At 46.5% G+C, this 16,613-nt stretch overlaps 1 protein-coding gene across 1 annotated transcript in view; it reads left to right on the forward strand.

The window, feature by feature from the left end:
* LOC142588678 (arylsulfatase B-like) overlaps positions 1–16,613 on the forward strand; it is a 70,759-nt gene that overhangs the window by 11,064 nt on the left and 43,082 nt on the right. The window contains exon 4 of the mRNA XM_075700500.1: positions 12,962–13,072. Coding sequence (XP_075556615.1) covers positions 12,962–13,072 — 111 coding nt within the window. The remainder of the gene's footprint in view (positions 1–12,961; positions 13,073–16,613) is intronic.

Consider the following 16,613-nt stretch of genomic DNA (forward strand, 5'->3'; position numbering starts at 1 on the left):
CCACCGTTAGGTTGCTCTGCTGCTGACGGTCGCGGCGAAGGGAAGCGCGTATCGCAAAGCACCTAAAGTCTCTAGCGCGAGCTGCTTCCCTCCTCCTCCGTTTTGGGCGCGCCTTGAGGGTTGCGCGTCGATGCCGTGCCTGTATCAGCATGCTGTTGGAAGGCGCGCGCGGCTTCCAGTCGACTCCCGAATCATTGAGTAGAGACGAATACACCGAGGCGTAATATGCCAGGCACTGTGGATCCTCGCTTCGAACATCCCCTTGAAATAGGTATTAAAAATGTTTGGCACTCACAGGTCCTTTTGCCGTAGGAAATGAACAATCTAAACGTAACGCTCAACTAATACTTAGGAAAGTTGCCATTAACGGCAATATCACCAGCAGCTCGTACAACACGGAGGTAGAACATCTGTAGAACACGGAGTTCTATCCCAAATACCCAGCTGGAGTGGCCACCAGTGTATAGGTGCAGATCTGAACGACATCGAAAATGTGTGAGGGCTGATCAAGAAGCAATTTGCGGCATGGGATCTCCGCACGGCTACAGCTGATCAACTGTGGACAGCTGCAAAACAAGAATGGCAGGCTCTTCGTGCTCGCCCCGACATTGTGTCATCACTGTATGATTCGATACCGCGCCGTGCTGCTGGCGTAATTGACGTTATTGCCACCTTGATTAAGTGTTAGTTGATTGTTACGTTCAGATTGTTGATTTCTCGCGGCAATCAAGAGCCTGTGAGTGCCAAACATTTTAACACTCGTTTGTAGGAGGCGTTTGAAGTGAGGATTCACAGTGCCTTGCATTTTACGCCTCGATGTATTCGTCTCTGCCAAATGATTCAGACCCGCCGTGGTTGCTCAGTGGCTATGGTGTTGGGCTGCTGAGCACGAGGTCGCGGGATCGAATCCCGGCCACGGCGGCCGCATTTCGATGGGGCGAAATGCGAAAACACCCGTGTACTTAGATTTAGGTGCACGTTAAAGAACCCCAGGTGGTCAAAATTTCCGGAGTCCTCCACTACGGCGTGCCTCATAACCAGAAAGTGGTTTGGGCACGTAAGATCACAAATATTATATAAATGATTCAGAAGCCGAGGGGAAGCCGCGCGCGCCTTCTAACAGCTTGCCGATATAGGTACTGCATCGACGCGTAACCGTCAAGCTGCGCCGGAAACGGACTCGGAGGGAAGCTGTTCGGCCTACTTTCTCTCCAAACACTTGGGACGCTTTGCGATGCGCGATCCCCTTCGCCGCGATCGTCAGCAGCAGAGCAACTGAACGGCGCACTAGAAATTTATCAAACTTGATAAGCACCCGCACGCTCGCGGCGTGAGGGTCATGGCGAGGGTGAAGTTTGTCGTCACTCGGGGAACTCTCGAAGCGAGCGCGCGGCGCTAGGGTGCCTCGATGGCAGCTTCGCCGTTCAGGGTCGAGACAACTTCAACGGCGCCGCCATAATGAAGCACACAGGATCGGCTGCGCTAGCGCTCGTAATGGCGCCGTTCATGCTCTCGGCGCGCTTCGAGTGCTTTGATTTGAACAATCTTTTTATCAATATTGCACTGCGCATATTTCCACTCATAATAGCCCTTTTCACATCCGAGGGTCGATGACATAATTGTACGAATTAATTTTAGGGCCCCGAGTGGGCGAGGTTGAACAATTAGTGTGCCGTCAGTTGGCTATCATTTTAAACAAGCTATCATTTTAAAGATCCGTTGCCCAGCAGGTGCTACCGCTCCGTGCGATTGGAAGAAATTGTTTTTTTTTCTACGTGGTTTTTGGTTTTTCAATGCCTGCGCTTTGATAACAGCCGCGCGCCATCAGCCGCTCGCGCGCGGAGGTTGGTTTCGCTTCTGTCGCGCCAGCTGTTTCCGTTTGTTTTGTTCGCCTAGACAACCGGTCTACTTTTTAATCTTTCGAAGTGTAACTGCGAGTTCCTCGCCTGTTTATTGCCCACAGAGGTGCAATTACATCTGTTTACATGCTGGCGCTGGTACATACAAACGATGCCGCGTATACTAACGTTGCCACTGCGCCTGCGTTTTCTTTCACGAGGCCCACGAAAACTGATTGCACCTCATTGGCGGTAGAATAAACCACTACTGCAAGTTTTCCTCTCGTTTCATTTTTCTGGCAGGCGCACAGCCACCGAGCGTTATTGCCTGCGCTCATATGCAGACTTCTCTTGCGCTCTGGACATGCACACAGGTTGTTCTGCTACGATTCCTCCGTTTGTGAAGCGCATTTCTGCATATATTTTTCATTGTATTTATTTTATTCATGCCCATCTGTGCTCATTTATAAAACATGCTTGTACACCTACACAAGAAGGGTGCATTTGAGGTCATTAAATAACTTCAGTAATTCTTTTCTAACAGTTATAAATCCGAAATAAAACTAACAGGCTTTGAAAATTTATGATTTGTGAAAAATATTCGACCAGAAAACGTTTGGTAAAAAGCTGCAGTTTTGACGATGCCTGTGCATGCAATTCCTATTTTGCCTGCAAAATTGGGTGGTGATGGGCTAGGCTGTTGAAAATAACTACTCCCTAAAGGTTGAGCTTCATTAGTGCTGCAGAAAAATATATAACCTAGCTTCTCAACCTCACCCCTTACAGACAGCAAATGCAACAAAACAAAAAGACAGTGCAAATTATTTATTTAATGTCAAGTGCAGTCGACCATGAAAAAACGCAAACTACAAGACAGAGGGACCGATAAGTGGGGTATGTACAGTGGGGTTTAACCTTAAAAGGAAAGCATAAAAGCAAAGCATGAAAAAGATGCAAATCTCCAAATAAGCGAGCAAGACATAGGGGCAAAAAGTTGCTATGTGCACTGTGGTGTTACCTTTGCAACAAACATGAAAACAAATCATGAAGAAAGATGCAAACTACAAAACAAGCCAACAAGTCAGTGGTAAAAAAGCAGCTATTTATGGAGTGGTGTAAGATTTAAAGCAAGGTACTCTACGGCTAGTTCATGCCAGCCACAGTCTTGCTGCCATAACCGTCGTCTGAATCATCAGGCTCGTTCAGCCAGCGGAGTATATACACAGCCGCATAACAACAAAACGGCACATCAGTTTTCTCATAACGCTTGGGTGGTCAGCGCATTCACTAGGTGGCAGAGAAAGTGATCGCTCAATAAGGCTCGTCAATGTGTTCATTGGGTGATCCAAATGACAAATATCATTTTCCTGTGAAAATTTCTTAAAGACACATTCACAGGAAGAAACAAAGCGCAGTACCGTATGGCTTACATACACAAAATTTCTAGAACCTTGATTGTACTCCTTGAGCTGCACAAGAGCATGCTCATCGGAAGCCTCATCAGCAATCAGGGTCTCAGTACCGGTGGAGCATGGTTTGTTAGTAGATATAAAAGACTTCACCAAATATCCTGCTAAGTCAGCAATGATGTCATTTTCTACAAAAGAAAATGGCTCGCTCTCTGTGCATTAATCATCGTACGAGGGTTCTTGAAATTCTTTCTGCACTTCTTGAATCTCTGCAGAGAAGAACTCCACTAAGTAGTTGCTGTCGTCAGCTTCATAACCAGAGTTCTTAGGTACCTTGACGAACTGGCTAACTGACACAATTCTGAGCACATTTTTGACATCATATGCACTGGGCACGGGAGAAATCATCCGGATGACCAAAAACAAGTTCTCCAGGCAATCTTGGGCCAATCGTCCTGTCAAGAAGAATGTGTAGCCACATTTCTTTAGCAGAAATTCATGCAGTTGAAGCACTGCAGCAGTGGACGTTAGCACCCCTGCCTGGCACGGCTTCCAGACCGTTTTGATGCCAATGCCTAAGCTCTCAATGACTTCAATAGCGAGTTCCGCGTTGCAATAGCCTCTTCATATTTGCTTTCATTTGATAAGCTCAGAGCAACAACAGGGTTCCGTGCAGTCATGATTGTGTACCACTTGAAAATTACTTCACAAAACCAGGCTGTTGTTTCAGCCTCGGGCGGCAGCTTCATGCGCTCTACAAAGTACCTTATAGCTACAGGTGCTTTCCGGAATATCTGAACAGCTACCCCTACCTTCATCTTTGTGAAGTGGCCGTTGGAAATGTGCACGGTACTCAGGTTAGGCGCCACCTTCAGTTGTTCTGAGCCCATCTTTAGGACTGCTTCTATGAACTCAATCGACATATCACTGCTGCGTAAATTGTACTTTGCCACTATTTCTTCACTAAGTTTCATGGGATCTTTTCGCACGAAGTGCCCTCTAATATTCTTCAGTACATGTGAAGAATCCGGCATAAAAAACAATGACACAGAATTGTCACATGGGTGTGGAACAGTGCATATAGTGACAGAGAAGCGGGAGCTTGACAGGTTTAAGCTCCGCCACATCGCACGGTTGGAGCTCCCCATGTCGCATGTCAGGCACAGCACACACGAAGAAATGTCTACACAAAGGTTGATTAAATGGAAGGCAAAGTCTCTCAGCTTCTCTCCATTGACAAAAGCACCTGTGTAGTGATAAGCAATCACCTGCTTCCAGCGGGTGTTTAGGCCCCCAACCATAAAGACGAGTACATGGTTTGCTGCTCGGTCGGTTTCAGGGAGCGTCACCTTGCCAAGGAAGCCGTCACCACTGCGGTCTAGCTGGACACCCTTGCGAATCTCCATTTCATTGAGAAATATGACGCAGTCTTTTTCAATGTTTGACATTGCGGCCACTTTCACTTTCATCATGTTTACTATATCAATCAAAACGCCGGGCTTAAATGACAGGTGCTGCAGTCGTCTGCAAAGTGTTCTTCGTGAGGGAAGAGGATTGCCCTGTTCTAAAAGTAAGTCGTAGCCTGCAGAGCCACAAGTGAATTTGAGTTGCAGAGCTTTCTTTATGGTTTCTGCACTCCATGCACTGCCTTTCCGGCTCTTTCTCTTCAAGGCAGCCTTCTGGTCCTCGTTCAAGAAATCCAGATTTTTGGTCAGCGCTGAGAGATCTTTTTCTAACCGCTTTGTTTTCCTGGCAGCAGTCTTCAACTTCTTTTTTGATGTCGACAAGTTTCCATGCAAATCAGTGTTTTTCTTTTTCGCATCTTGCAGAGCCTTTCGTAGCTCACATACAGAGAGCGAGGAAATATCTTCATTGCTCTCATGCTCGACTGCATTTTCTTCGAAAGAAGAGGTACTATCTCGACTCAGTTCTTCGGAGTCTTCTTGGGCAGCGTCTGTAGCAACTGTTGAGGAGGAGTTGGTGCCTTCCTCGCCAGCAGGTCCACAATCGGCAGTCCGTCTCATAGGGAGTTTCCTTCGCTTAGGTTGAGCTGAATTAATAATAACAATAAAAAAGGCATGTCTCAATGCTTATTGAAATAACTGCAAATCGCGGAAATAATACGCTCCGCTACAATTATTACTCTCGTCTAAAGTCGAACAGCGTGGGCAGAGCTGTAGACTTTAACAGGAGGCGCCCATTCTGTCGATGTCTCTCAAACCGGTCCTCTTCAAAGTGGAGCTAAAAAAGTTAATAAAACACCAAATGTGATTAGTCACGTTTGTTTGGACTGATACAAAAATACTTGTAAAAACTAACCAGGTATTTAAGGTGCTTAACAGAAAATGTTCATAAAAAATGTTGCTGTATTACCGAACCTCGCACGTTTCCAAACAATGCGCAGGCTACGAGGGACGCCGAGCCAGAAAGCTCAGGAAGAATTTGACCCATAATGTGCGTTAGCTGCACGTTTACATGAGTTCATCCTGCTTAGGTATTTAGCTCCGTCACAGAATAGTAACCACGATCGGGAATGAACATGCAGCGATAAGGTCTGCTTACGAACAGCGTAGTGCAAGTATTCCCGCGATCATACCAACGGCTACGTCGCTTTCGAATAGCACCGATGCAATTATATACCAATAAAAAAAATGCTCTATGCACTTTGACATGAGAGCCGCAATTATCTGCTGAGATCCCAAAGAAAACCGCAGGGCTTCGAGTGGCACCAGCACAACAGCCGCACTCTCCAGACGAAGCAGTGTGTGCCTTCAGTAGCAAATAACGAGCACTTAACTTTTGGTTCGTCTATTTTAGGTCAACGTAAAAGTAACTCTGCTGTCTAAACAACAGCGACGCGAACTTTGCAATAGAGAAGCCAGTGCTTCCTGTGAAAATATAAAACAGGTGTGCGACGTTACGATTTTTTGCTAGTGTTAAATATTCCGCGAATAAAAATCACCCTCGTCCGACTCTATAATCAGAGCACTACTCGCGTAGAAAAGCTAAGTTCGAAACGAAAAACACGCTCGCGCCCGTACGTATGCGCGTACCTATACGCTGCCTATGCAGCAGCGGCGTACACGAGTTTGCTTTAATTGCAAAATACGGATCGATAAGACTTCACTGTTTTGCAACTCACCTCGCAGATATATGAGCTGTCAGTTGCGTTCCACCGATCCCGCTTTAGTTGAGCTTCCCATTTCTCTTTTCGCTCCGACTCCCGAGAGAAGCGCAAACAACGAAGGCCTTTACGTGTTGACCCGGAGCACATTGGCACACAACAGCCCGTCATGGTGGCTCAGTGGACTTGACAAGCTTGTCAGTCATGCAGTCGAACACTTTCAAACAAGTTGAAGCACCAGCGAGTGCCTCGAACAACGCAAGCTCAGCTGTTAGCACCGATCAACTGCGACCACTCTGACCGCCCGCCGTGATTCAAGATGGCGTCGCAGCGAGAAAGAGGCGGCGTGGGGGTGGTCCATGGAGGAAGGAAACTGGGGAGAGGCCCTACCCCCTCCGCGCGCTGGGAGAAAAGTGTGGAGGAAATGACGTAGTAGGTTCGCCTTTGTTTTGCTGTTTTCTTTTATTTCTGTGTTGTAGTTGCCCCACCTTTCGGGCCACAATGGCGGCTTTGTTATTGTTCTGTGCGCTCACATGTGTTGCTCCGTGGGTTTCGTACCGTGGAAAAGGCGCTGTGCGGGCAGGTTTGCGTTGGTCTCCATGTTTTGTTGCGCCGAGTTATCTGGACCGTGCTCTACCGGATGTTGCTGTGGCCAGGTGGGACAGGAGGAACTAAAGTTCGTGAAGTGAACGCGCATGCAACGCTGAACGCAATGTACTGCGCCGCGGCAATGGCAAAGGACCACGGAGTAAGACAATTAGGAGGTGAAACTCCCGTCAGCGCGAGCGAGTGGGGGCGACCAGATAAGGTCACAATTGTTGTATGCGCCGACGGGGCCGTATACAGTGGCGGCGCCATGCGGCGCGTCGTAGAAGCCGCACCGAAAAAAAAATTCAGCGCCTGGTCCGGCGGCTCCGGCGCGCTCTCAACGGCGGTAATTTCTTTCCAGGCCGCCAGGCGCCGCCAGCCCGATAACGGCTCCGCGGGCTTGTGACCTTTTCTGGTCGCCGCAAACAGCGGAGTTTCCACTCCTAAATGTTTCTTGCTCCGTGCAACGGACGAAGGAATATCCGCGGGAAATTTTGCCCTCTCTGGCGGAATCATGCTAACGTGCTAACGATTGTTTAGTATTGCTGCGGAACGCGTAGGTCCGAGCAGCACGGTTGCGCGCAGCGCGGCGTGGCTTCGCGAGAAATGTAAACAAGAGAGGAGAGCTGGCCCGATAGGCGGAGCAACGCCATGAGCAACACCAACTTCCGGCTTCACTTTCGCTTCGCAAAGAGTGACGTCAGGGCCTCTCCTGAGTTTCCTTCCTTCGCGGCATAGAGTTACTATACTGACTCTAGAGGACAAGCTACCCATAGGGCCCATGCATTGAAATCGGGAACCGCAAGAGCGCCGCCATGTTGCTACGGGCCGAGGTTGCCAGCTCCTGAGACGCTTGCTAGACTTGGTGACAGTAGCAAGTTTTAATCCGGCAACCGTAGCAGCGTAGCAGCATGGCGTCTCGCTTGTGGTGTTGTGATGTGTGCGTGCAGCCGTGTGTTTGGGCTTTATAAGTTGGTTCTTTATTCTATGTTGCGGGACGGTGTGGGTGTGGTCCATGTTGGCCGTACAGATGGCAGTTATGCAACCGAGGGATCATCCTGTTAAAGTTTCCGGCGGTATGCGGTTTTCAGCGGTCACACCTGTTGCAGAAGTGTCACTTGACGAGGTTACGAGCTTGAAGCTGTGGTCAGATTCCTCGTTGGCGTTCTGTAATTCTCTTCGCACGGACGCGGTATGTTGCAAAAGCCGCTTTCGCGATCTGTCGTCGCGACGATAGATCGGGTTTTTTTATTATTATAAGTACTGATCCAGCTGTAGGGCACATGTAACCGACAAACGGAAGTCTCAGGAGAGCACCCGAGATTATAATAAAGCAGGCGGCGCAGGAACTCCAGGGCACCCAAGGGACAGTGGGGGAATCAAAGCTCGAAGCAGAACGGTACATAGGTTGGGGCCGCCGAGGCAAATGTGTGCCAGGGAGTGTTCGCACGGACAGCTCCCCTGGCACGCGCAGCAGTCCCTCGCAAGGTCGAAATACTTTAAAGGCACCTGCGCCCATGATCTTTCTTTTGCCTCGGTGCAGTGAGCACGATTAACGAGAATAATATCGAGAGCATCCGGTGCAGTCGCGAATGCGTCATGGCAAATGTAGCTCGCATCGCCTGGCGTGTGTAGTAACATCAGAGTTGGTTGTATGAACTTTATGCATGATACGCTTTGTTACGGTACCTTAACGGAATGGGTCTAGAGGACGGTGTTGGTGAATTTTTTCGTACCGCCCTAATCCTATACCCCCCACTACGAACACACACACATACCCCCCTTCCCCTTTTTTTATGTATACATACAATTCCTTGCCATGACGGATCATAGCCTCCTTTACTTTTGAACAATAGAGGAGGCTATGGACGGATTGAACAGTTCAAGTTGTCAACTTGTCAATAACTGTCATAGGAATTGCTGTAATAAACGCGATTCCACGATCGGATTGTTTACTCTCATTTTTTGTTGTAACACTGAGGACTACATAGAACTTTATTTTGTATATGTGAGAGAAGCATGTGGATATCACGAGCTTAAGCCAATGTGCGATACACAGACAAAGCAGCTGCTACAACATGAACTGCATTGAGGGCCACACAACACATACGTAATTAAAGGTGCGAAATATAGGAGGAAGCTTCAAGTATTGCGGAGTAAGTATGAGGGAGCTGCTGTGGCTAGGCGTAGTCATTGTCTAAGCGAAAAGAAAAGGCCATTTAAATGGGGAATTATGGAAATAAATGAAGTTGTTATGTCTGCTTCTTGCACTCTTCTTGCCTAAATGTTTTCAAACATAGTGTCCAGTACACACCAGCACTCTGACTGCTTCTGCTTTTTACCTGCAGGTGTTGCTGCGAGATACTTAGTATGGCTGCGTGCAGCATTGTAACACTTGGTGGAGGCATTTGAAGTGGTAGCCAAAAATATAAAGAATCCTCCTTGTCTGCATGAATGCTTTCAATTTCTAAATGCAGTGGTAACTATCACTATTAGTTCAAGGCCACCCACATCTATGCGGCAAGTGCCATCGCTCGAAACTGAATTTTTTCTTTAGTGTTTCACAAGGCGTCTGATATGTCCACATTAGATGTGATGTGTTTGTTTTTATTTATCCCAGTGTGGAGAGAGCATCATTAAATTGTTTTTTATTTTTGCGTGTCTTGTTTTTTGGTTTATTTCTGAATTTATCAACCAGCAGTCTCATGATGCTAAAGTGACTTATGTAATGGCAATCAGCTTTTGTTTTGCAGAAAAACAACGCATTTCCTGACCCATTGTTTGACATCCTCTCACTCGCATAATTTTGCAGAGTATTCTACCTATATTGACTTGCTTGACCTCCACTAAAGAGTCTTGCATTTTCAAATACGACTCTTTCCTTAAAATCATTTGACACTTCTCGTAATTTCTGTACCTTGGGCTTCTGATACTCTGCATTCACTATTTTTGCTTGTTTCTGACTAGAAATGTCTTCTTTAATTTAGAGCTTAAACTTTACCTTTGGAACACACGGAAGGGCTTGCCATTGCATATATGCATAAAAGGGAAACATGTTTCATTAAACATTTGCAAAATCCAACTGAAGGTTGATGAATGCAGCTTGAAGTGTGATATGACTGAATGAGCCATAAAAGTAACTGATTTCACTTGGTAAATTAAAACGCATATTAGTGTGATGTACAAGATACGTTACACTAACCTGGTGGGTTCTCTTGCTTATACAGCAAAATAATCGGTGCGCGAGAAAAAAATTATTTTAGCATACCCCTTGTACACACTGATTTAAGGAAAAAGAGCTGCAGCTGTCCACATGATGTACTTATTTTACCTGCGAGTATATGGTCAACAAAAATGTGTCCGAGCCTCTTAGTGGTATTCGGGATTATGTCAGTATTGCATATGGTGCCTGTTGTCTAAAATAATTAATTTTGAAAATGCTCGCAGGGATCTGATGTGCATATCTGCAGTTTATGGATACATGTAAAAGACTCAGCATCAAGTGCAAATGAACGGTCCCACAAACCCGGAGTCGATCATGCAAATAGATTCGCTGCACAAATTTGTGACCAGAAAAATATTCCACATGAAATGGCATGCAAGGAAGTGTTGAAAATATTGCACAATTAATAAAACGCCTACGCTATTAATATGTGGGTTGATGCACTCGCTATGCAAAACGGAGGTGAGGCGTGCAGACAGGACACAAGAGTAGAGTATTTACAAGCAAACAACACGACGCTGCCCACTTTTCTACTCTTGTGTCCTGTCTGCACGCCTCACCTCTGTTTTGCATAATGAATCCTTACCAACTAGCTCAGCTTTCTGTCGTTCTAAGTCTCGATGCACTCGATTTCGTCCGCATTAGGCACTCGCCTCTTGATTACTTCGTGGCACAGAAATACTCGGCATCAGGCTGTTTTTCTGCTGTGGCCTTTGTAGAAGCATGATTGTTCAAAGTGCAACAATTAAACAGATTCTTTGAGTTGCTTGCGGCTTCGCCAGTACAATTCCGGTGCGCTGGTCCGCCTGTCCAGCAATTTCCTACTGAAGGGAAACCTGCAAATAAAAACACCGCTCCGCATGTAGAAAAATGCTCTACTGTGACGCTTCTCAAACGATTGTGATGCACCACAAGAGCTGCCTACTCGCGTGATATTCTCAACAAGGAGATACATTCGTTTACTTACATGTGAAGGTATATGCCAGAGCACTTCGGTGCTTCGGTGGCACATAAGGCACGAGTTTGCCATTGCGTCCGATGTCGACGCGCGATCGCATGTCAAACCTAAACTGTACGAAACTACTGCGCATCCAAAAAACAGATTCGAAACCGAAATTCGCGTCATCCTTTATTGCATGAATGCGTACATCGTGATTTACATAAGTCACGGACTTAGCGATCGCTTTCTGTAAACCGAATATTAACGTACCACCTTCATAAAGCCATCAGGTATGCGTTTTTAGATGACAAAGCATAAGGTGACCTGTACTTGCTTTCAGCTCTTTCAATAGTAATTGCGCTGGCCACATTGACCAGTAGCAACAGGGCGGCGCCCTAGAGGTTACCACTTTTCCGGCCCAGCTTTTCCTCTAGAGTTGTTCTACTAACTCTATGCTTCGCGGGGTGGCACGGGGTGTCACGGAGTGTCCTTCCTCACGGGGTGTCCTTCCTCCGCGGGGTGTCAAAGGATGGCACCACCCTGAATGGAGGCGCTGGCATCGAGGCACCCTACGCGGCGCGACATAGCAGCGCCGCGTAGCGGCCCCGCAGCCGCTGCCGCTCCCGGAGCCGTGGTCTCTCTACTTTGCTCACGACTGTACGTATTCCTTGGTATTCAGAATACATGCAAGGCGCGCATGTCTGTAACGCAAGGATTGCGGCGGCGCAAAGTAGGCAGAATGAGCACAGCGTGAACTCAAACATCGGGTTCAAATACGATTATTTCAACCGATGCTTCACGGCTTGAATACAGCGACACGTTACCATTGCGCTACAGCACTAGTAGTTCACACACAGCACAAGCCGGCTCAGCTTCAGCGGACCGCGATAACAGCGATCGCAATGGCCGCATCAGCTACAAGAACTACCGTATCACTGGGTTTCAATGGAGGCGTCAAATAATCGCTATTCTTGCAGGTAGGTATGATTTGCCTGCACAACGCGATCACTACTACAGCATCAAGGTAATCATGGCAACGATCACGATCAAGGAACTTCGTGCAAAGAAGCGTCATTTCTGCAATAACGCCAGTAGGCAGTTCAGCTACGTGATATATTTTAACGAATTTAACAATTCGAACACAGTATGTGACTTATTGGTGTTTATGCTGATGTTCTTTTGCTTAACAGCCCACGTGGAAGATTGCGTGTTGCACCCTTCCCCCCCCCCCCCCATTTATTTACGCCAAGCCGTCAGCTGATCTGGGCTTTCGGGCGCAAGTTAGCGTAATAAACGCACGGATCATCAGTATTCGTTTCAAAGCCGCAATGCCGCCAAATAGGCAGCAAGTCTGTAAGGAGGAGGATAAAATAAAGAGATAAGGCAGGGATGTTAACCAGAAATACATCTGGTTGCTTACCCTACTCTGGGGGACGGGAGAGAGGTAATAGAAAGATGAAATAGAGGGAGGGGGGGAGCAAGTCGGTAAAAGTTCATATAGAGCAACGTAGCTTTTGCTGACCGATATAGTTGTTGTTTTGCTTTGCACAAACTCTACTCTGATGTGATGTCGTCTGTCGTAACCAGGCTAAAATGTCGAATACCCTTACTAGCCCATCTCCCTTCTTTAATGTAGCGTGCAGGCTAAATAGAATTTAGAGGAGCCAACCAGACATGTGCTGTATCGCCTATTCTTTTATGTCCTGTCAGTAAATTAGACTGTAAGTTACAGCAAATGGTAACGAACTCGTTGAGGGGAACCCATTGTTGACTCCCCCTTTTGTCCCATGTTCGCTTTTCTTTTTCTTTTACTAAGTAATCATGCTGCATGTGGCGCAGTGGCACCTGGGATACAAGAGCCTCGAGTACACTCCCACATGGCGTGGCTTCGACTCCTTCTTCGGCTACTACAACGGCCAAGAATTTTATTATAATCACACCCTCGGAGATGTGAGTAGCCACCGGAGTGCCGGTCCAACCAAGATTAAAGGGACACTAAAGGCAAATACTAAGCCGGCGTTTACTGTTAAAATTCCATTGCAGAACTCTCGCAGAGCTTGTTTCTTGCCTAGAAAAGGCTTAGTTTACTAGAATATTGTTTCTGAAGGCACCGCATATATTTAGCGTAATTCACATCGCCCGCCCCCGAGCACAGAGTGGGGACGTGGCATACGTCATCAGCACCATTTACTGCCGTCAGTACATAGAACGGCGCTAGACCTACGGCGCTATGGTTTTCTGCGCAAAACGTAAACGCGCGGCCATGGAGAAACCGAGTCAAGACAGAGCTTTGGATTCGCCGCTGCAGCGGCTGTTTGTCAAGTGACGTGGATCGTTCGGGAATCCCGCGACATCACATAGACATGGCATTCTCCGGTACTTGCAATATGTTTGAATTTCGTGAGCCAGCAAAACCAACTTTGCGCTATGTGATAACGAAACTATTGAAACACAGAAGTGCGGCCAGCGCAGAACGGAGAAGGCGAAACCTTTCGACGGACAGTGGCGTTGTCAAGGTAACGTCAATAAGTCCAGAACTGAACAAGTAGCATTTTGTTTCCTCCTATAATGGAAAAAAATATGTTTTTTTTTTTTGACGAGCGGTCGAGTACTAGTGACAGAATTATAATGAGGAGTGCCTTCGTCATCGGGCTAGTATTTCATTGTCCCGGGGATGTAACTAATCGTGTTCTGCATATACCTCAATTTCCCGATTATTAAAGCTCTGTTCGCGATTATAATGACGCCTTAGATGCTCTCGACCACTAAGCAATCGCTTTAACATGACTTACGATTTGCCTGTATTGTCCCTTTTAGTTTCTTAAAGAGGAAGCTTTTGTTCGGGGGCTCCTATGTAAGTACATAGGAATGGAGAAATAGTATTTTTCGGCAACCTTAACGCACTAAATTTAATCAGGTGTGTCGCATTTAAAAGGAAAAGTTAAAATGTAGTCACTGCTGGAAGCGGATTTCTGATTTAGGCCATCAGTGTACAAATTAAAGAAATTTTGAGAATTACGAGTTATCAGAAAACGAGGCTATCGAGTTTACAATTCTGCAACTCAGCAACAAAAATACCACCAAACTGTAACACCTTCTGATAGTATGTCGAAAGCAGTAGCATTGATTGACTTACAAGGCTCTTAAGACAACACTAGTATGTGAGCCAAAATTTTTCATAAGCCTTGCAAACAGTGTTACACATTCACAAAAGATATAGACTAACAAATCAACGTGTCCCCTTTAGTGTTCTAACGAACGAAGTTTACATAACCGCGATATCCGTTCTTGGCGTAGAGTTACAGATTTGTAAACTTCGTGTTTGAGTGCGTCAATGTTTCTTTTTTTCGGACTAAACGATTTTGGCAATTTTCCTCTACATACTCTGACATTAAATCAAAATTATGTTCCAAAAGACTTAGAATTTGCCTTTCTCTTGCAAATGCAATAAATTTTATTAAACTCGCGGCACAGCATTGTTTCGGAAAAGTATTTTGGGGTTTTACATGTATATAAAATAAAAATAATGAAAAATAATAGAAAAGAGATATTACAAAAAAGTAATGAAGTTTAAAAAAGAAAGAGGAAAAGGGAAAGGAGAATACGGGACTTCGTAAACTAGTTCTCCGCAAGAAGCGCAACAACGGTTTCAAAGCTTTCTGGGCTGAGGGCGGTCTCGGCCAGTGACCCAGGATCCTTTCCTCCGACAAAGGGCCTTTGTCAAGACTACCTAACACTCTCGGAAGTTCTTTTCTGGGCGCACAGAACCGGTGAAACTCACGGAGAAGGTGAGCGATTGTTTCCTCGCACCTTCAGTTATCGCATGTAGGCCACTTAATGTAGCGCTGCTGGCCATTCCAATCCGAAATTAGTTAGCATTCGTGAAGGCCACGCCAAGCCACAAGCGGCACAAAAGCGTATCCTCAGCTCTAGATAGTCCTGACTGAATACGTAGCCGTAGATTCGGATCCATGTTGTGGAGACGAGCGTTGGTAAATTCCGTCGAGCTCCACTGTGCAAGAGTAAGTTCACGTGCGAGCGAACGAGGCCTTGTAGCTGCGTCTGCTCTGTATAACGGTAAAGCTACACAGTGCAGGCCATCATGAACAGATCGGGTGGACTTATCTGCACGTTTGTTTTTGTAGATACCGCAGTGGCCTGGTATCCACAGATACACTATTGTAACGATGTTAACACAACAACGATATTTATTAAGGGCGAACTTGTGCCCACAAGCAAAAGTCACTGCGGTCGTGAAGAAATCCCCAGCAGCCGCGTTCTCAAAACTGGCCTCGAACCGCCTTCCTCTCTCTTCTCGCGTGACACCTCGTGCGCGTGGCGCATGCGAGCCGGGTCCGACCGGCTACCCGTGCCACGAAAATCGCTGCATGTTGTTGGTCAACAACACCACGGTACGGTGTGCACAGTGTCCAATACAAAGGGCGCGCAACTTGAATGTGACCAAGTTTGTCGCGGCACTATGTTCTCTTTTCTTTTTCTCTATTGCGTGGTGATGAATTCTTATGTCAGCAACTAATTGTGCATTCGGCGCACGACGAAATGGTGACATAATGCACTGGAGAGAGGCAATGGAGTCGGAGAAGGTTGGCCCTGTCTTTGACGGTTCTTCAATTACGAATTCTAGAGCAGCGCGGAGGGCGGCGAGTTCTGCAGCCGTCGATGATGTAAAATGCGATGTCTTGATTTTTAGACTCGCTTGCTTCGCAGGAATAACCACTGCTCCTGCTGAGCTTGTAGAAGAAACTGAATCATCCGTGCAAATACAAAAGGCGCCCGCTGCATTTCTCATGCAGCAGCAGTTGTGTGGCTTGTTGTGGGGCTAAGAATGACGATTGTCTTTTCTTTCGGATTCCAGGAATTGTTAGGAGGGCTTCGAGGTGATTTAGGCACCACAACGGTAATGGTGGTCTTGCTGAGGGCGTGAAGTTCGAGGGAAGCACTGAACGATGCGAAGCAATAGTATCGCTGAATGCACAGTGTGGCCTAAACACAGAAAGTGACGCAAGGCGGTGTGATGTAATCCGGGCGAAATGCCTAATGTGCATTCTAAAGGCATCGACGGAATATACGTTGCAATAGAGTGATCACGCGCGACGACGACAGTCGCTGCTGAAGATGCACATCTCGCAAGGCCAACGCCAGTGCTTGAGCTTGAATCGACTGGAGGATGTGTACGTTTGTTGTTCGGGTCCTACCCAGAACAATAGGTAAGCTCTCTCAAGAAACAAAGGACCTAATAAGAAAACGACAACGTACAAAAGGGACTAACTGAAAAAAATCAGATATAATTCGCTAAACTGTGAAAACTAATTAAAAAGAAGAAAATAAGGTTTATTTCGAGAAATCGAGAAGGCAAGAAAATGACCACAGCATGAATACAGTGAGAAAACAACTTGCAATATGACAAGGCAAGGTGTATGCAATGAAAGATAAGGAGAAAAATTTGACTAACTGAAGAAATCAGATATAA

Source organism: Dermacentor variabilis, chromosome 7 (assembly GCF_050947875.1).
Source record: "Dermacentor variabilis isolate Ectoservices chromosome 7, ASM5094787v1, whole genome shotgun sequence".
Lineage (NCBI taxonomy): Eukaryota > Metazoa > Arthropoda > Arachnida > Ixodida > Ixodidae > Dermacentor > Dermacentor variabilis.